This window comes from Lupinus angustifolius, chromosome LG07 (assembly GCF_001865875.1).
Source record: "Lupinus angustifolius cultivar Tanjil chromosome LG07, LupAngTanjil_v1.0, whole genome shotgun sequence".
In the NCBI taxonomy this organism is placed as follows: domain Eukaryota; kingdom Viridiplantae; phylum Streptophyta; class Magnoliopsida; order Fabales; family Fabaceae; genus Lupinus; species Lupinus angustifolius.
Genome location: NC_032015.1, coordinates 6,337,579 through 6,357,768, shown reverse-complemented (window position 1 = coordinate 6,357,768; position 20,190 = coordinate 6,337,579). Strand labels below are relative to the sequence as shown.

The 20,190-nt window shown below is 34.8% G+C and overlaps 3 protein-coding genes across 6 annotated transcripts; 2 read left to right on the top strand and 1 right to left on the bottom strand.

Moving 5' to 3' along the window:
• LOC109352039 (chlorophyll(ide) b reductase NOL, chloroplastic) lies at positions 191 to 6,369 on the top strand. Its single transcript, XM_019593817.1, has 13 exons — positions 191 to 539; positions 1,465 to 1,533; positions 2,317 to 2,378; positions 2,463 to 2,549; positions 3,465 to 3,532; positions 3,625 to 3,673; positions 3,752 to 3,837; positions 4,036 to 4,093; positions 4,972 to 5,022; positions 5,302 to 5,352; positions 5,421 to 5,462; positions 5,943 to 6,053; positions 6,209 to 6,369. The coding sequence occupies exons 1-13, from the start codon at positions 266 to 268 to the stop codon at positions 6,254 to 6,256; spliced, it is 1,056 nt and encodes a 351-aa protein (XP_019449362.1). The 5' UTR covers positions 191 to 265; the 3' UTR covers positions 6,257 to 6,369.
• LOC109352038 (probable inactive leucine-rich repeat receptor-like protein kinase At3g03770) lies at positions 8,323 to 13,545 on the top strand. 2 transcript variants are annotated; one of them, XM_019593815.1, is made up of 8 exons: positions 8,326 to 8,481; positions 8,526 to 10,116; positions 10,463 to 10,593; positions 10,699 to 10,939; positions 11,062 to 11,264; positions 11,611 to 11,657; positions 12,868 to 12,979; positions 13,180 to 13,545. In XM_019593815.1, exons 2-8 carry the CDS (start codon positions 8,532 to 8,534, stop codon positions 13,435 to 13,437), a joined length of 2,577 nt encoding a protein of 858 aa, XP_019449360.1. In that variant the 5' UTR covers positions 8,326 to 8,481; positions 8,526 to 8,531; the 3' UTR covers positions 13,438 to 13,545. The 2 variants fall into 2 exon arrangements, with proteins under 2 accessions (XP_019449361.1, XP_019449360.1); XM_019593816.1 differs by lacking the exons at positions 11,611 to 11,657; positions 12,868 to 12,979; positions 13,180 to 13,545 and adding an exon at positions 11,419 to 11,510 and having other exon boundaries at positions 8,323 to 10,116; positions 11,062 to 11,300.
• On the bottom strand, positions 14,036 to 19,861 carry LOC109352037 (phospholipid-transporting ATPase 1-like). 3 transcript variants are annotated; one of them, XM_019593814.1, is made up of 8 exons: positions 17,814 to 19,861; positions 17,384 to 17,690; positions 16,417 to 17,019; positions 16,311 to 16,383; positions 16,094 to 16,217; positions 15,690 to 15,909; positions 14,903 to 15,361; positions 14,036 to 14,440 (listed from the first exon to the last, which is right to left on the bottom strand). In XM_019593814.1, the coding sequence occupies exons 1-8, from the start codon at positions 19,327 to 19,329 to the stop codon at positions 14,221 to 14,223; spliced, it is 3,522 nt and encodes a 1,173-aa protein (XP_019449359.1). In that variant the 5' UTR covers positions 19,330 to 19,861; the 3' UTR covers positions 14,036 to 14,220. The 3 variants fall into 3 exon arrangements, with proteins under 3 accessions (XP_019449359.1, XP_019449358.1, XP_019449357.1); XM_019593813.1 differs by having other exon boundaries at positions 16,311 to 17,019; positions 17,814 to 19,275; positions 19,306 to 19,860; XM_019593812.1 differs by having other exon boundaries at positions 16,311 to 17,019; positions 17,814 to 19,860.

Sequence of the window (20,190 nt, the reverse complement as noted above, 5' to 3'; positions counted from 1 at the left end):
CAAAAGGTATTCACAAGTAAAATTCATCCATTTTTTGTCCAACATAATAAAACAACATTTTTTTGTAATACCACCTTTACTTTTTGGATAAGAAACTAATTTTACACCACTAAATCATTATGTTTTTTATTTACTTATAAACATAGTAAAGCAACTCATTTAAACGCGTGTAGTGGTACAGAGAAGCAGAGCGCGTGGATTTATCAATCCGTTCTTGCTTGTTTCATCTCATCAGTGTTCAGCTTCCATTTTCCACCATCCATCAATGGCTGCCACAACCACTGCAACTTGCTCCTTTCATTTTCCATCTCCAACGCTTTCTTCTCATTCTCACTTCCTTACCAATAACTACTCTCAACTTTCCCCCTCTCCATTCTCACTACCCAAATTCAACACTTACACTTTCTCAAACCTTGCTTCACGCCAAAATATCTGCATGCCCAAAACCCTCTCTGCTTCTTTCACAAACCCAGTTGTTTCTCTCAATAGAGAACCAATGGTTACTCCTTACAACGTTTTAATTACTGGCTCTACCAAAGGTAACTTTTTTTTTTCTAGTTTTGAGTTTAAAGGTATATTGTTATTCCAAAATGTAGCTCAGTCGCAATTTATTCCATACTTTTTAGTTTATGTGTATGACTCAGTGGTTCAATTCTGTTTGTTGTATTTTAGTCTAAGTAGTGTTAAATGAAGATACGGTTGCTGGGAGGGGCAGTCATGCACCCGAAATGGATTAGTTACCCTTAGCCATAGGATGCGGAGATTCCATTGGTTAAACAAAAAAATTGAAATTGAATAATCAAAGAACCAATTTGTTATATAGTTTTAATTGAGGACTAACATCTTTGAAGGTACCTGACTCTTTGTGTTTGTGATCCTAAGCTTGTCATTGGTGCCCTAATCAGTAGTACTAGACTAACTTATCATCTCTACCATTTTACTAACCAAAAAAGGACAAAACTTTATAAAGGTGAAGGGACTTATGGTATATAAATATATTTTAAAAATACATGGCCTTGACATTCATGGGAAAAAGTTTATGGTTTCCTATTTATTGTTATTATTGTCATCTGGATAAAATGGTATGCTAAAGGGAGAGGGAGCATTTGAGAATTTGACTATATCAAAAAAGGTCCTTGCATCAAATCTTGGTTTTGGCTTGAATAGCATGGGAGGCTTCTCTCTTTCTCAATTGAAGCAATTTCTATTCAACCTGAGATTTGAACTTACATTTTGAGTTTCAAGTTAAGCTCCAGCGCCTCTCAGGAGATGGAGTCCAGCACTTTAACTAATGATGTTGAAATGAATAACAGCTTTGCTTAAGTAGTCTGTGATTGCCACCCACGCATATGCGCTCACACACACACACACACACTATATTTATATATATATAATTTAAAAAAAGAACTCCAATTTGTACTAACTTATTCCTCGTTGGCATGTTATGTTTTCTGTATGATTCAGGAATAGGGTATGCGTTGGCAAGAGAGTTTCTAAAAGCTGGTGACAATGTCCTAATTTGCTCAAGATCACGTAGGAGCAACTCTTGATGTTTCAACTATCAGCTTTGCTTATTTCATGATTTACAAATGCTCAATATCATTCAATGAGCACCTTTTCTGCTTAATTTTCCCTTATCTTTCAATTCCGTTTGTAAAAGTTGAAAAAACCCTTTTACTTTGTTAGCATCCTTCTTAGCATTGGCTTGCTGATAAAAAAAAAGCAGCCCAATGCACGAGGCTCCTATCTGGTGAGGACGTTAGGTATGGAGATGTAATTGTATGCAGCCTTACCCCGCGCAAAAGGAGAGGCTTTTTCCAATATTTGAACTTGAGGTCACGTTACAAAGCAACAACCTTACCGATGGTTTGTTGATGCTGTTAAAAAATGTAAACGACTTTTTGAAATGGTCATTTTTTTGGAAATCATAGCTTTCCCTGCTGAAGTTCTTGAGAATTGTCTCCAGAAACTTAACCATATGACATTTATTATTTTCCTTAGGACTTGATGTGATTTTGATGTTGAAAATTTTCTTCCAGACTTGTTTTAACTTTTAATTTTTAATTTTAGATATTGGCATTAGAACAGGAATGCAAATAGTTATTCTATTGGACTCATTTTTAATATTTATTTGTTGTCATATAATCATATGTGGACATTGTTTCCTTTCTTTTATTCTCAGTCCATGTCTCTTGTATTTGTTCTTTCACTTGAAATTTTAATTTAGTTTATAACGATTATTGAATGGATGGAATTCTACAATTTTACTTATCAAGTTTCTTTGATTTTCTGTCTATATCGGTTTTCATTTAATAGATGAAAGGGTAGAGACTTCTGTCCAGAACCTGAGAGAAGAATTTGGGGAGCATCATGTGTGGGTACCTCCTCTTGAACTTATTCGTTAGTAGTAATCCATTTATGGTAAGTCCACAGCTGGCATGTTCATGTTTTATTTCCTGCAGGGCACTAAATGTGACGTGAAGAATGGAGAGGATGTGAAGAATTTAGTTTCATTTGCTCAAGAAAAACTGAAATACATTGATATATGGGTATTAATAGCTGATTTCTTTTTCCCTTTGTGATTGTCTCTTAGCATATATGTGTGAAACAATTTTTGTTTGTAGTTAATTTTAAATAGTTCTCATTGTTAAAGTCATGGTATGTGAAACTATGTAAGTTGTGGTTCTCATCACAATCATTATTTTTTAGAATATATTTTTTTAAACAATTATTTTTGTTGTGTCATGTATTTTATTAGAGTTAATGCAATAACATTATTATGACATGTTCTACTTGGTCATCTTTACTGTCACGTAGCATGTGTTTTATTTTCTTCAAATGAGCAGTTTTGAGTTAAGTTATACTCCACTGTTATGCTAATAATGCCTTCTCTGGAAAAGTTGGATTAGGAAATGCGAATGGCAGTCTTTTAGCTGAACTTAGCCTATTTGGAAATTTAATAGACACTTTATACTGGTACCCTTATCATTATTTGCTAATCACATCCTTTTTCGAACCTGGGAAGTTTATGATTATTAAAAAATCACTTCCATTTAGAGGAGCTTGAACCTGGTATGTGGAGTAAACGTTTACTGGCAGCTACCTGGAAACATATTGTTTTATTAATATCTTTTGTTTTTTATTTATCTTAGTCTGCTCGTGTAAATCCCTTTGGCACCAATACTTTAGACAACATGGGACAAATTGACTATATCGAATTATCTGGTCATGTTGTTTCATAAATTAGATATACAGTCAGCTGTCATACAGACCTGCCAAGAGGCATTTTCCTTCCTGCTTCCCCTTCCCCTTCCACCCCCATTCTTCCACTGTTTATCATTTGTCATTGTCTTTTAGTTAACTTCACTGATTTTTTTACAGTTTAAACTCAAGTATTTCATTTAATGTGATTGTTGAAGTCTTCTAATTTTTTAATTTCTCACTGTATGTTGAGAATGGCGTAGATTAATAATGCTGGGTCAAATGCATATAGCTATAAGCCACTTGCTGAGGCTTCAGATGAAGATCTTATGTAAGCTATATTATGCCTTTTGCCCTAGGAAGTAGCATATTATTGGTATGTGCCAATTTTTTCATTCTTTGAATTTCTTTCTGTGCATGCAGTGAAGTTGTTACAACAAATACACTTGGTTTGATGATATGTTGTCGTGAGGTAAAATATATTCTAATATTAGAGGCACTATGAAAAAGTATGTGCACTATTATGCATTGATATTTAGTTCCAATTTAGGCAATGAAGATGATGGCGAGTCAGCCTCGTGGAGGTCATATTTTCAATATTGATGGAGCAGGTTCAGATGGAAGACCAACTCCCAGGTACTTGTTCACAAAGCCTAGGAAGTAGCATATTATTGGTAGTGCCAATTGAAAGGTAGTTCTTGATGAAATCTAATAATTTAAGGAGCTTTATTCGTACTATCATACTATGTATCATGATCTGCCATCTTATAAAATTACAAATAGTCTTATGCATGCCATGCTGAAAACTCTTGATTTCTCCCCCCCTTTTCCTAGGTTTGCTGCATATGGAGCAACAAAGAGAAGTGTGGTGCATTTAACAAAATCATTACAGGTTGATGTTTCATATATAAAAAGTGTTTTCTCTATTCATGCATTTTGACTCTCTACGATTGTAGTCACTTGGCCATAAATGTTCTGATGCTAATTTACTAGTGCAGTGTATGTGTTGCTTAAGAGTTCTTAGCATATATGTTTTTTATTGGTAATCAAGTCAGGTTGTTAAGTTTGTGATGATTCTTATCAATTCTTGCTTTGCGGGCTACAATTTCTATTAAATATGAGATATCTTTATTACAATTATCAGCTTGATCATCTTAAAAGAATGCTAATCTTTGAACTAGCATATTGCAAGGGAAACAAAATCAATCCCAGAAAAAATTCCTTTGAAAATTATCTCCTAATAGGTAACAAAATTTCCTGTATGACTTTTTTGTCATGTGATATTGGCAATAGTTCTATCTTTCTCTAAATGTAAATACTTGGTTTTCAAATGAAATGAGCATAAGATAGTATGGCTGAATAATCAGTAAGGTAGGCAATATCTGGGATTGAATTATATGGTTGGCCTCTTTAGTTGACTTACAATGCTAAATCTTTCTAAAATAGAATTGTAAGTTACATCCTTCTACAAAAATTCTTTATCTCCGTACTGCATTGTGGATCATCATTTCTAGCCATTCATTGGCGTTTTATGTTAATAAGAACATTCATTTGTGTGTTCATATAGAAGACGTTTGGTATGCAGGAAATGCCACATTTTATGTATCTCTTTAGGTAGAAGAATCATGGAAAGTTAGGATTCCACATTAGATAAAGTTTCTTCCTTTGTCTTCCTCATCCTTTTTCCAATATAGTTGTTTACATTTTAGTTATAACTATGGCTATGGGCATTAACATGTACAAACATAAAGCAGTCTTGATGTTTCACAGGCAGAATTGCAGATGCAAGACGTTAAAAATGTCATGGTGCATAATCTTTCGGTATGTTTTGCTTTTATGTATCCTTTGATAAATGACACATTACTATGAGAACTTATGTTAAATCTAGTAATTCATTGATATATTAAATCTAGTAATTCTCTGCCAAAAGAATTAATAACTCGACTTCCTTTGTCATGTGCGGAGTCATTGTAATCCCCATTGTTGCACTACTGCAACTGAATGAACCCTTCACATTTCCAGCCTCATCTACAGAGCTGTGAACTTGGATATGCTCACTATATAATGAATATTCACATTTCCCCCTTTTTGGTGATGCAGCCAGGAATGGTAACAACAGATCTTCTCATGTCTGGTGCTAATACAAAGCAGGTAGATATGAAACTGTTATGTTATAGCTTTCTCTTAGTGATTTGGACTGACTTCTTTGTTATCTGCAGGCAAAGTTTTTCATCAATGTCTTGGCTGAACCACCCGAAGTGGTAAGATTTTCATAGTAGGGGTTGGTGATAGATAAGCTAGTCCTATGCAATTTTGTGTTCCATCAAACCATTATGATCACCAAATGATCATCAGAACATATCTCAAATTTTTAGCTTTTGTGAATAACTTCATGCATATAAACTGAAGAAAAATACTGACATGGAGTTATTACACATTCCAACTTCCAAGTAAAATCCTTCTTGGTTACATTCATGACTGTAGCCTTTTTTTTATGATAGGGAAACAATTCTTTTCTTCTTTTTTTAAAGGGAGGGGGGAGAGAGCGCACTTGCCGGGGTTTGAGGAAATCATGTCCCGCAGCTCTACCAAATGAGCTTACTTAGGGACCATCACTTGAGCATTTACATGCCATTTGTGACTCAGTAAATCATCTGCTTTCTTATATTCTCTGTATTTCTTGTGTTTTGTATTCTTTATTTTGTTCTAATCCAATGATAATATGCTATGGTGTTTTGCAGGTTGCTGAATACCTAGTTCCAAACATTAGATCTATCCTTGCCAATGGATCAATGAAGCCAACTTACATTCGCTTCCTCACTGGTTTTAAAGCATATTCCCAAATATTTTCAGTTAAGAAAAGTCCTAATCTGAGAATATGTAGTCTGCATTACACACTTGCATTTCATGCATTATATCATTACTGCATTCATGAACATTTCTTCATTTCTTTAGAACCTTTGCTCTGCTTTCCATAACACAGTGCCTTCTTTTATTACCTTAACAGAGATTTGCGTTCGGGGCAAGAAGGAACCGGCACATACTTGAAGATTGAACAGCATAACAGCATGTGCAAATTTTGGTCATATAAATATATTTTCCCCTTTAGTGAAGCTGAAATCTGCACGTTTGAGGATATACATGGGTAATAATAAAGCAAGTTCTTTAGCTGAAATGTGCAATTGATAACTACATCTGCACGTTTGGGTGAAAGACTAATAAAAATAAACGGGCTTTTAACTGAACTAACTAACAAATCAGCAAATGTGAGAGTAAAGAGAAATCTTCAGTAATTGTTAACACTGACAAAAGAAAATGGATAATGAAACATAACAGGGCATAAGATTAACTATAACCCTTAAATTTAATGGTGATAATGGAACTTCTCTTAATTTGATTCCATTTTAGCCAAGAATAGCTTTTGTATTTAGTTAACCAATATGCAACTAAATTATGCATAGTTATGGGCTCAACCCTTCTGACCCAAAACTACAAAAATCTTTCTATTATTTAATGGAGGGTAAATTTGTTTAAGCAGTTTTCTATCAATTTTTTGTTACCATGTCCCTAGTAGAAAGTGAATAGGGCTTTTCTTTTTATTATAACTAATGATATTTTTGTAAACAACTAATCCATTTCAGAAGTATGTAATTGCTTTCAGGAATCAAATTTTTAATCTTTTACCTAATTACCTAGTATGATACTTGGGGACCACTGCCAAGACAACTTCAGTTTCAATTTATTTTCCACAACGACGCTTAAAGATTGATATTGTGGCTCCTAGATATGTTAATCAACTTTTAAAGCAACGTTTTCCTGAATATTTATGGTGTAACTTTATTTCACGGGCATTCCTGAAAAGCAGAGTATTTTTGTTGAAGTGAAAAGCTCCAAAAAGTAGTCACGGGTGAAATTCTCCGCCACAACGAACTATAAAAAGGAACAGTGAACGATATCATGTTCCGATTGCTGCCAAAAAGTTCCTCAATTATTGAGTATATTATGACCAGTTTTGGGTTTTGATTTATTATTCATCCACAGTGTTAGACACTGGAACTATTTTGTCACTGATAAAAATCAATTTTGTACTCAATGTGAATTTATATCTAACTTCAAATGTGAGTATAATCTTTATCTACATTAAACAAGAATATGATAAGAAAGAATAGAGGGTTCACAAAATTTTCATTTCCTTTAGACCAAAAATTAACTTACAAATAAGTATTTAAAATAATTAATCATTGAAGTTGTGCATAGTGTGTTTATTTTATGAAAGATTTATGGAAGAAGTGAAGAAAAGTAGACCCGTGAACTTTGATCTCACGGGCATTTGTCCCTTTCATTTGTCAGGTCTACTTTATGCAACTGACAAATATGTCACCATCATGTTATTAATAAATTATTCTTTCTGTTACTTTTTCCTAAAATAAAAATTATATACTTGTATCACTATTCTTTTATTTATTGATATTGAAACAGTAATGGATGGCTAAATCCCTACTTTTGTAGTAACCCTTATGGATAACTAATTTATTCATTGTATGAGTGTATTTTTGGTAGGTTGATCTCCAATTCATCCAACACAGTTATTGATCACTTTCTCAAGTTGGACACTTCTAATGATGTTCATTTCCAAATTTAACTGTCTTAACCACTTTCTTTTCATGTACTCTCATAACTACCTGTCCGACCTAAAAAAACAAAAAGGAAAAAAAAATAGTATGATGTGATATTTTTACCTTATTATAATAATATATTTATCATTAAATATAAAATTAAAATTAATAATTTGTCTAGTACGGAAGAGAATCATTTTCCCTTTTGATGGTGTAAAAAATGATTATCTTTAAATCCGTTAACAAATAAAAATTTAATAAAAATAAAGTTAACCCCAAAGAGGGACCATTATACTAGGTGGTTTAATTTAGAGGAGGCAAGAGAGCAATGGATGGCAAACAGTAGCATCCAATAGTTGAGTGAGATACACCACAAATGAAAAAGTACATTTTTATATAATATACATTTAATATTAGGTACTAGCATGGTGTTACATACAAGAAATTAAGAACTGACAAACCAACAGTAAAAGCATAAATGCAATACAATACAAAAATGACTACTGAAACACAAGTATGGTCCACTGTAACATGTTTTCAATTTTTAAGTGCATTGTGTGCCTGTAATGAACATTTCCATGATGTATGCATAACATGAAGAAAAAAATCATAACTAACTAGAGTTTATTTCTATTGAATTTGGTCCTAGAAGCCTTGTTTGAAGCTTGTTGTGGATTTATTTTATCAGTATCTTTCATTCCATTGGAAGAGAAGATGGCCAAACTAGTTTTTCATTCACAGCTTCTCCTTTTAATCTTGTTTCTTGCCATTCATGTTTCAGAACAGTTAGAATTTTCTCAGTCTGAGACACTTGTTAAAGTCCAAAACCTTCTTGGTTACCCTTCAGTTCTATCAAGCTTAAACAGCAACACAGACTACTGCAACATTGAACCTACCACATATTTTACACTAGTCTGCTATGAGGATAACTTGACACAGTTGCATGTTGTTGGAAACAATGATTTTACTACTCCATTGCCTCAAAACTTCAACTCAGAAACACTTTTTGACACACTAGGAAGTTTATCAAGCTTGAAAGTCCTCTCTTTGGTTTCTCTTGGTCTCTGGGGGCCTCTACCTGGAAGCATTGCTCAATTGTCTTCACTTGAAATACTTAACATTAGCTCAAATTACTTCAGTGGAATCATTCCAGCTCAACTTTCATATTTGAGGAACCTTCAGTCAATGGTACTTGATGATAACAACTTCAATGGTCAAATTCCATCATGGGTAGGCTCACTTCAAGGTTTGGCTGTGCTTAGTATGAAGAACAATTTCCTTAGTGGAAATGTTCCAACTTCAGTGAATGGTTTGCAAACTCTGAGAGTATTAGACCTATCAAGTAATCAGTTATTAGGGGTACCTAATCTTCACAATTTGGCAAACCTTCAAGTTCTTCAATTGGCAAACAACACATTTGGACCTCATTTTCCTTCTCTACCCACCAAGTTGGTCTCCATTGTGCTTAGAAATAATAGCTTTAGGCTTGGTATCCCTTCCAATTTAAGCTCTTTCTATCAGCTTCAAAAGCTGGACCTTTCATTGAATGGTTTTGTGGGGCCTTTTCTGCCATCTTTATTGTCACTTCCTTCAATCAATTACCTTGATATTTCTTCAAATAAGCTTACTGGGATGCTTTTCAATAACTTGTCATGTAATGATGATCTGCATTTTGTAAACTTATCTTCAAATCTTTTGAAAGGGGAACTTCCTACATGTTTGAAACCGAAGACCAAGGTTGTTTTGTATGCTGGAAACTGTTTATCAAGTGAGGACCAAGATCAACACCCTTCCAATTTCTGCAACAATGAGGCTCTGGCTGTCAAAATAATACCTCATCAACAGAAGCATAAGGAAACAAGGAGTAAATCAGTACTTGTATCAAGTGTGGGAGGTGTCGTCGGTAGCGCGCTGATCGTTGGACTTGTTATCTTGGTCAGTAGCTGGTTTCATAAAAAACATGTTCCAAAATCACCTTCAAAGTTTACATTGGAGCAAGTTATCAGCCAGGTTCAGGTACATGATGAAGATGAAGTGAAAACACCAACAAGATCCACATTGGAGCTTGTCATCAGCCAGGTACATGATGGTGATGAAGTGAAACCAACACCTACAAGGTCCATAATGGAGCATATTATGAAAAGAGTTCCGGACAAAGATGCAGTGAAAACACTTACAATATCCATTAAAGAGCATGTCATGAGCCTGGCACATAACAATCATGTTATGAGGACACCTACAAGGTTCATAAAAGAACATTCATCATCTGTAAACACAGCAAAACTACTCACAGATGCAAGTAAATATACAAATCCTTTGCACTAAGTTTAAGTGTTTAACTATCTGCAAATTCGGATTATCTCGTTTTTAGTTTTTTTGGTTCATTAGCATGAAAAATGTATCAGGTAGTGGTTTTTCTGGCCTTAGAAATATCAATATATACAGAACATTTTAAATTTAGAGTTGAGAAAAAATATGGACTCGTCGGTACGACAATAGAGTATATCAAGTTAAATTAGTGACATATTGTGGTGAAGTGCAGAAGATATCAAATAGACCAGGAAATTGAAAATGTCATTCAAAACCCTTCCTTTCTATTAAATGTTATACATAACATTTAGTAACACTATGTTCTTTGTTATCAGGGTATATATCGCAAACAATGAAGATGGGAGCCAGCCTTCCTGCTTATAGAACCTTTGCTTTTGAGGAACTTAAGGAAGCTACAAATAATTTTGATGCATCATGTTTCATAAGTGAAGGACCATATGGTCAGGTATGCATATGAAATTATGTTTTAAGGGTGATAGAATCATATTTGTGTACCAAATTTTGCCCTGCTGATTAAATGTATTATCTATTATTTTAACTATGATACCAGATATATAAAGGGGTGCTCTCTGATGGAATGCATATTGCTATTAGAGGTTTGAAAATGAGAAAGAGACATAGCCCTCAGAGTTATATGCACCATGTTGAGTTGATTTCAAAACTTAGGCATTCAAACTTGGTTAGTGCACTTGGACATTCTTTTGAGTGCAGCCAGGATGATTCAAGTGTCAGCACTATATTTCTCATATTTGAGTTTGTTCCAAACAGAATTTTAAGAAGCTGTGTCTCTGGTAATGTTCTAATGTGTACCATAATTTGAAAGATTTTTTATTTATACTCAAGCACTTGCTAAACTTCCTTATTTTGACCAATAAGGAAATGAATATGTCCATTAACATTTAGTTTAAAACAGGATCTTGTGGTGAAAAGCTTTCTTGGACACAGAGAATAGCAGCTGCAATTGGAGTGGGGAAAGGGATTCAATTTTTGCACACAGGAATAGTGCCTGGACTATATTCAAATAATCTGAAGATAACAGATACTCTTTTGGATAACAATCTTAATGTTAAAATAAACAGTTACAATCTGCCTCTCTCAGCTGAAACTAAGAGAATGGTAAGTGGATAAAATCAGTTCATATGCCTTACTGCCTCTCTCAGCTATTGTATCTTCACTTCTTTCTCATGATCAAGGACCTGCAATGGACAGAATAAATTCTAAAGAGCATGGACACATCATATATATGTATATATAATTGAAAATTGAATAAAAAAGATTCATAATATCGTAGCTGCGCCAAAAGAACTATTTTTAAATCAGATGTGTGTTGGGCATATGTTAACTTGTGTCATGCAATGTTAGTATCCAACATGATTCCGATATATGACAGGCACCACAATGATGTATCTGTAATTTTTATTTTCTGATTTTCTCAGCATAATATTTGCTTCATCACTTTCAGGCCAGCAATGGAACTTCTCCTGGATTAAAAGGAAATGTCCAAGCAAGGTAAAAAGAAAAAAATCATAATTCTTAATATTGTAATAGAACATAATATTAGCTACTAAAAGAGTACAAGTTGATATCTAAACTGTCAAAGTGTCGCTAAGGTGAAACTTATTTTGGGTTACATAGCAAATTGAGCACAACACAGTAGTTAATGTTTAGACAAAGGGATGCAATATCCTTGGATGCTTTTGTTTCTTTCTTGAAACCATTACTTATCCGTCTGCAGTTCCTCGTGGTATTCATTATAGCTTATGTTTTCTGTTGAAACAAATTACACCCAGAAATTGTTGCAGAAATAGCATTCATTATTAAGTTATGCTGCTTTCTGGGCATAGCCTCAACACTTTTTATACAGTATTTCATTAATTTAGTTTGATTTCCGATGTTTTCTAAAATCTTCAGAAACACTTCTCCATTGGTGAATCTAGTCATAAAATCTTCAAACACTGTTCCGTTCTTCGAAAACACTCGGCAGCAATATCCAACTAATTCCTTGCACCACTGTTTACCCTTTAATGTGTAAAGTAATTAGTAACCCATCATGATCCTATGAGAAAGATTTATCCTTCGAAAATAGTTATGCTCAAATCTGCTGCCTGCTTCAAGAAGTTAGTTAGAATTAAACATCCTCTCAAGGTTTTGCATCCCTTGCTGAGACTATAGCTTGCATTGATTGCATAAAAACTACCCTGCCCCTTTAGCTCAAACTCCCACCTCTTTGTTATTCTCTCTCTTATTTTGATATATTATAATGTTAACAATGTCTTGTGAAAACAGTAACTATTTACTTACAACTTTGCTGTGTCTTAAAGTCCTGAATTTGTATTTCAAACTTCAGTTATTTAGTGTTCTTTAACAACTCTGTTGTTACATACCAAGTTGATGCACACACCTATTTGTTTGTGTGTGTGTGTGATGACATGAACATGAGTACAACCCTTAAGCCTTTCATTATTGAAACATTATAGTACCAGACGTTGCTAATCCCGATCCAAATGTCTCTGCCTCTTCCAATGCTAGCCCTAATTTTGGCATCTCTAATATCAAATGCATTAATAAACAAAAGGCTCCAACTACTACCTTAAATGTCCTAAAAGTTAGAGAATCTCCTCCAGTATCTTGTACAAAGGATGTCTTGCTGGTTGCCTATAATAATTAGTTGTTTTTTCTTGGCCATTAGTTTATATTATCAAGTTAATTCTTTCTGCAGGATAAAGGATGCTGACAAGAATGATGTCTATGACATTGGTGTAATCTTGCTAGAAATCATTCTAGGACGACCAATCATGTTCCACAATGAAGTTGGAACACTAAAAGATCTTGTTAGTATTACTTTCACATGTTTTGGATTCAAACCTTATTAAGGACTTGCTGTGAATAAGTTTCTCAATTTAACATTAAGCAACTTTGTGCAATTTATTAGAATATGATCCAAGTTATAGAACTCAGCTTTGTTGTGCTGAGCATAAGAGTTGGTAACTAAAGTAGCACCTAGTTGTAACCATATGCTTGTGTTATGCAGTTACAGGTAAGCATAAAAACTGATGATATAGCTAGAAGGAGTATTGTTGACCCAGCAATTCATAAGGAATGCTCAGATGAATCATTAATGAAAATGATGGAAATATGTGTAAGGTGTCTCTCTACTGAACCAAGTGTTAGGCCTTCTGTGGAAGATGTTCTATGGAATTTGCAGTTTGCAGCACAAGTTCAGAATTCATGGAAAAGAGACTCAAATGATAACAAGGACTCGCCTACATCACCCTCCCAGGATATTTAGGGCATATGCTACAAGAGGGTGTATGCTTCTATGTACAAAACTTTAATTTTATAAAGATTGCATGAGCTTGATCATAACAATTTTTAAATTCTCTTATCAGACATTTTCCTTGGATTTCAAACTTTGTTCTGCATTTGCCAAATTTATTACTTACATATTAAGGTCCATTTTGGGTTTTGATCCAACCATGAGTGAGGACCCTTTTGGCACATGGCAACTCTGATCAGTTAACTGAAATTTTCAACAGCAGATATTGAAATCAACAGTTCTAAGCATTAAGAGAAGGAAAATTAAATGATAGATAAAGTTAGGAAGGTATAACCATGATGATAATGATGGGTTGACTCTTGTAGGGTTGGGTTAATGGGAATATGAGTATGAATATCTATTCCAAAAAGCTTTATTGAAGGATATGTAAGTGGAAACATGCCTCAACTCAACTGTAACACTGTCAGTTACTTAGGAAATAGGATACCATAGGACAGAAGATGAAGACAGCCCAACAACAAAACCCAAAACAACCATTAGTATATATTTACCATATCAGAACAACTTTTGAAGGCAATGAACACAAATCGTCGTGTTAAAATTTAATATATAATACGTAATCAACTACCTTTTCTGCTATAATCAATGTAAATTTACAAGAGGCTAAATTACTGATAGAAAAGAATAAAAATATAGAAACCTCTACACTGAAAACAAAAGCTCTCGGCCCTATGGATAAAGAATATGTAACTTTACAAAAGAAAATATAGAATAAAGGGACAAAGAACATTTCTGTCATCTTAGTGGAGCATCTGAGATTGAATGCATTTCTATTTGTCCACCTCCATTGGCTCTTGTATTCCCATACTTCTCAACTTCTCTTGAAATCTGAATATTATTTGGAAAATAATATTGATAAACATATTTTACAACAAAACGGGGAAGCAATGCAGTTACCACGGTTCCGAGCAAACATAACCAGAACAATCCAGTGCCTGCAGCATGATAGATTGCCCTGCAAAGTGTTGTACAGAGGCAAACGTCAGATTTTATGTATGAAAGTGAAGGATTTCTCAACCTTGAGAATTTTTGCATGCTAACAAATAATTCATTCAGATGGGAAATGGTTTTGTCTATGATTAGCACTAGACTAGTAATTTCTTCTAAGGTTTTTAAAACATAGGATCTCATATTTTTAAGAGAAGCTGAATAACCCTTAACAATAGATTCTGGTGGTAAGCATCTATAGATAGAGCTTAACAACCCTTAATAAAATTATTTTATTTATATATACTAATAATGACCAAAGAAAAAAAAGTAGCACCAACAAAAGGAAATAATTGATAATGTATACAGCAGAACAAGCATATTCATAGAACATTTGACTTGGGCAAATAAGTCTATCCTTTCCAGGATGCTAACACATTAGATTTATTTGTAATTTTTTTTTGAGAGGATGGGAACAGATATCACATACCAGTAACCAGGAAGTGATGGTATAGCATCAATAATCATGACACAAATAAAAGTCGCAATGATAGACCCCCAAATGGTTGCATGAAAGACCCAATTCCATCTTATAACATCCATGGCCAAGTGTAGATTAACCAAAACCACCACTGATAGAGTCCAAAGATCTCCTATGCTTGCAACATCTACGGTGCTTTCCCAATATGCAATGAGAGGACCGAAGAAGACAACAATACTTTGCCACAAAGTATCAGCCATTGTCAACCAAAATAGTTTTTTGTTGTAAGCCTCATGTCTCTGCCCAGCCCGATAAAGCTGGGGATACTTTAAGAGTGTCCTTTTACTAAGATCCTTATCAAGAATACCAACAACGATAGTTGGAAATGCAGTGTAGATTATTGAATACAACATGCTGCTCCATTCATTTATAGCAGTTGTCAAAGTGAAGGTTGTGAAGAGCACATACCTGGAAAACAAAGGCCAAAGAATTGAAATATTATATTTTCGAGGCATGAATCTTTACATCCAAAAAGAACAAAATACAATTGACCACATTTTTAGCACAAAAGTCTAAAACACATTTGCACCCAGAACAATAGGAAAGTTTGAACAGATTAAAAGCCACCAATAATGACACAAAAAGAACTAATATTTAATCCAATTCCTTAAGTTGGTTCTAGGTGATAGGTCCAATAACAAGAACTTAGAAACTTTTTAAGGTGATGTTTGTGGCATACTCAAAATTAAAAATTTCATGATGAAAGCATACACTTATATTAGAAAATGTAACTTACCAAAATAGGACAAGAACAAAGATAGCATTTCTGTAAAAATTGTATAGTATCATGTAACCTAGTCGTTGGTAATTCCAGTGCCCATGTATCAATAGCAGAGGAACCAAAAAACTAAACTGCCCCATTGCAAAATCTGAAGCCATTACAGCTTGCCGACCCTCCTGTCCACTGATGCCAACTCCAACATCAGCCATTTGGATCATTGAGACATCATTGGCCCCTATATCACACAGATGATAAATGTTATTTTACATATAAACATAAATCAAGCCGAGCAAATTTCATTTTATTCTCTCAATGCCTTATCTTTTTCTTTCCTTTTCTACGTGTTTTGTTATAGTATGTTGCTTTCAATTTTTTTAGGGAACTGACAACGTGAAACAAGTAAACAGAGGATTCCAGACCATCTCCAATGGCTAGTGTCATGTCGGACGTCCTATTCTTCACAATGGCAACAATCCCAGCCTTTTGCAATGGAGCCACACGACAACAGAGAACAACAGAACATTTACTTGCAAGTTGAAAGAGCTGGAATTAACAATAGGCAAAGTCAGCACTCAACATATACGCTATCTGCATGAAATATATTGTAAACACCATCTGCGATTTAATGGCTCTTACCTCCTCTTCAAGTTCACTGTCAAGAATATATACAAGGCTGGTACCATCAATAATCAAGGCTATCGGGGTGGTAACAAAATCAGAACTTCCTTCGGAGTTGTTGGTACCTGCAGAGGCTGTCATGAGTTTTCCAGACATGACAAGGGCGTCTTGTATACGTCTTCTACATGACTCTCTACTGTTGCTATTAATTATAACTTGACTCATGTCACATGTTAAGAGCTTTGAGGAGTAGCCAATTGATATGGCAGTTTCCTGTTTGTCCCCAGTCAACACCCAAACTTTAATACCCGCAGTTCTTAAAGATTCAATAGATTCCGGCACACCTTGTTGCAGTTTATCTTCAATAGCAGTTGCACCCAATATGCATAGATCGTTCTCTACATTGAGAGCAACCTTGCGAAGCATAGTAGCCCTACCAGTCAAAGCAGTACTTGCTGCCTCAAAGGCAAAGTGCCATTGCTCAAACTCTGAGGCATTCAAGTCTCGCATTCCAATAACAAGTGTCCTCAAACCAATTGAGGAATAAGAGTGAAGATGGGCTTCAGTTGCTTGTATTGTGTCATTGTTCAATTTTTTATCTACCACACTAAGCATGGATGTATCTGCCCCTTTGACAAAAAGTTTCATGGAATTGTCAGCACACCCTAGTATAACTGACATCCTTTTCCGATCACTATCAAATTCATGCAAACCCAAGACATCAAGCCTGCACTGCCAATAATGTGAAGATTCTTAAAAAAAAAAAAAATATAACCGTGGGACCTCATTAAAGGAGGTTTCATATTTTACCATGCAGACTACATCACTACATAGCAAGGGAAGAAGGAAAACAAAGAACAAAGACACCAAACTTTACTTCAGTTACAGTTAGTATATAGATAAAATCATAAAATACAATTCACAAATTATTTGCAGTCACCCTTTCCTTTCAGCCTAAAAAGCATTATTACTAAAGTATTAGCACCAATTGTTCCAGATTGTCAAAAACATGTTTTTTTATTAGGATTTAGGAAGAATAAGAAACACGTAGATTATCAACTACGGGAAAAAAACAAAGTGAATCAATTTACCTTTGCCTTTCTCCATGAATATTAATGACTATGTAGCCCGAGGTTCGTTCTATAAGCATAAATCCATAGGCGGCAGCAGCATATGCTAGCGCTTGTTCATCAGGTGATTCCCCTTGGTAATCTATCAGTTTGACTGTTGGGTCAGATGTGTCAACTTCAAGAGGTACAATAGTATTGCAGGCTGCCAGTGCTAAAAGGAACTCATAAATCCATTTCCCCTCTTTACTTTCATATCCCCTTTTTGATAATTGCAAAAGATCTGGATTAACATTCACCTTCATCTTTGGCTTCAAGACCTTTCCATCCACTGAGAACAAATAGACACAAAATAGACATGTCATTTTAATCATAAACAATATGAATGCATGATAAGTAATGATAACTAAAACATTATTAGATCAGACAAACATATTGGAAGACCGAAATACACCTTGAATAAAGTATTCCACTTGCTCGTTCTCCACACTGGATTTTGCAACATTGTAATCAACCCCCCGGATGCTTGCACATTGAAACTCCATCTTGTTCTCAGTAAGTGTGCCGGTTTTGTCAGAAAAGACATATTTAATTTGCCCCAAATCTTCATTTATATTCAAAGCCCTGCACTGAAATCTTGAATTTGTTGCCTCGTCATACATTCTGGAGTCTCCGATCATGAAGTATGCCTGGCCAACACGGACAAGCTCCATTGAAATGTACAAAGATATGGGAATCATGACCTGGTACACTATAATTGCCATGAGGAATGTGAAAAGGATTTCCATTCCCCATCCATAATATTCATAGGTTCCATTTTTTTCCTTCAAGACATCCAATTTCCTATAATAAGGTAAGAGATCTAATTCATCTTTGTGGCACTTTAACCAAACAGCAGCACATACCGAGGTGACGGTACACAAAGCTACAAGAAAGACAGAGAGCATGATGATCTCTAAGTTCATGTGTGTCTCCAGTCGGCTCCTCTTTGATGGTGCTCCGGAGCTATTGAGCATAGCTTTGGTCTCACGGCCACAGTATACAGCAACACCAAGTGCCCAACTAGTGTTCTTAAGTTCACAACCTCTAAGGACAATATTTGGGGATCCAAGTGACAATGTCTTTCCATCAATTTCCATATTAGCCTGAAATCCATATATGTTTCTATTTGGTTTCTCACACTTAATCAACCCCTCATACTTCTCCTTTTCAGGCAACTTAGAATGAGTCTCTTGTTTCGCATACCGAGTCTTCAAATTAGACTCTCCATCTAGATTAATAGTCTGCACATACGCAACCCCAGTAGGGTCACTAGTTGAGAGCAACACAATATCACAAGGCATGGTTTCATTAGCAATGATTTTAATGACCTCACCAACCCTAACATCCTTCCATTTTTTCTCATGAAATTCACCATTAACCAAAACAGATGCTAACCTTTTGTTCTCAATTTTGTCTGACTGGTGCCTCCTCCAATCCTCAAATGCATCCTTCACTGCAGTAACAAGCAATACAAAAGCCAGTGGCAAAATTGAAACACCCTTCCCAAAAACAGCAAGCTGAGGCAGCTGATTTAGGACTGCAATTATAAGGAAATAAATGTATGCAACTCTATGAAACTGTTCAAACAAATTCCTAGGCACAAAGCTGAGGATAGAGTACTTCCCGGTCCGAATCGCATTCCCTGCAAACCCAAACTTCTCATTAGTCATCTCAGGATCATCAATGTAAACCAGCCTAGCATCCTCATCACTGATTTCCTTCTGAGGGGTGCTTCGAGCTTCAGAATCAGGTGCACTCTTTGATCCATAACTCACATTCTTGGATCCTGAGTGCTCAAAAGTCACTTCCCTTGTTGAATTCCAACAATAACCCCTAGAGTCATTAGGCGTAACACTCCTAAGTGGTGACGAATTGTTAATGGTAGATTCAACATTAGAAGAATTCTCAACTGGGTTACTATTCTCCATTACAGTGGTCCCAGAAAGTTTTCACTTTGACTCAGCTAGATCTTGAAAAATCATAACTTGTTGGAATCTATTTGGGGTATTGCATATAAAGATGAAAAAAATTCCGAACCCATTATCCAAAAACCAAAAGGACAAAAATATAGGACCACCCCAGATTCCAACGTTGTGCCAAACAAGTTTATGCAGCCCCAAGAACCAACAAAAAAAAGAAAATAAAACAACCCCAGAAGCTTAAATCAAGAAAACAATTCACATGGGAGTAAAGGTGATGAGAAATTAAGAGCAAGAGTGGTAAAGAATTGATTTTCCCCTATCTCAACTCAACTTAGAAGCACGTTGAGAAAGGAAATAAAAAGAAATGGGTCGCGTGTGTTGTTGTAAAAAGAAACGTGTTGGTGAAAGAGAGTTGGAGAATTTACACAATGTGAAAGGCATTGTAGAGAGGAGATGAAAGAGAAGAAGAAAGAACGGAAAATGGAACAAAGACATGAATGGAAATGTTCATGATGTCTGTTTGTATAAGAACAAGATATCCGTTTGTCTTTTGGATTTTTTTTAATTGAAAATGGAAATTTTAGTGCATGTGTAGTTACTTTTAACTAATTATTTACTATTAGGAAAAGTAGTTACAAAATGAGTTAGTAGCAATAAAAAGCTTACCTATTTCTTAAGGTTCTCTCCATACTAACGTTGTGTTATTTCTAAAATCAAAAAAATGTATACACATATGAATTTTATATATTGTTACACTATTATTTATTATTAATGTTTAATTATCATTAACTTTAAAAAAAAAGTGTTACAAATGAATGATGAATGATATAGAAACTTTGTATAAATTTTTACATTAACAATACATAA

Coding starts and splice junctions, on each gene's coding strand:
- LOC109352039 (XM_019593817.1), top strand. CDS start 266: ATGGCTGCCACAACCACTGCAACTTGCTCCTTTCATTTTCCATCTCCA. Junction 2,550..3,464: donor TGAAATACATTGATATATGG/GTATTAATAGCT, acceptor AGAATGGCGTAG/ATTAATAATGCTGGGTCAAA. Junction 6,054..6,208: donor CATATTCCCAAATATTTTCA/GTTAAGAAAAGT, acceptor TTACCTTAACAG/AGATTTGCGTTCGGGGCAAG.
- LOC109352038 (XM_019593815.1), top strand. CDS start 8,532: ATGGCCAAACTAGTTTTTCATTCACAGCTTCTCCTTTTAATCTTGTTT. Junction 11,265..11,610: donor CAGCTGAAACTAAGAGAATG/GTAAGTGGATAA, acceptor CATCACTTTCAG/GCCAGCAATGGAACTTCTCC. Junction 11,658..12,867: donor AAAGGAAATGTCCAAGCAAG/GTAAAAAGAAAA, acceptor TTCTTTCTGCAG/GATAAAGGATGCTGACAAGA.
- LOC109352037 (XM_019593812.1), bottom strand. CDS start 19,329: ATGGAGAATAGTAACCCAGTTGAGAATTCTTCTAATGTTGAATCTACC. Junction 15,362..15,689: donor TTTGTTCTTGTCCTATTTTG/GTAAGTTACATT, acceptor TTTGTTTTCCAG/GTATGTGCTCTTCACAACCT. Junction 14,441..14,902: donor CCATCACTTCCTGGTTACTG/GTATGTGATATC, acceptor AACACTTTGCAG/GGCAATCTATCATGCTGCAG.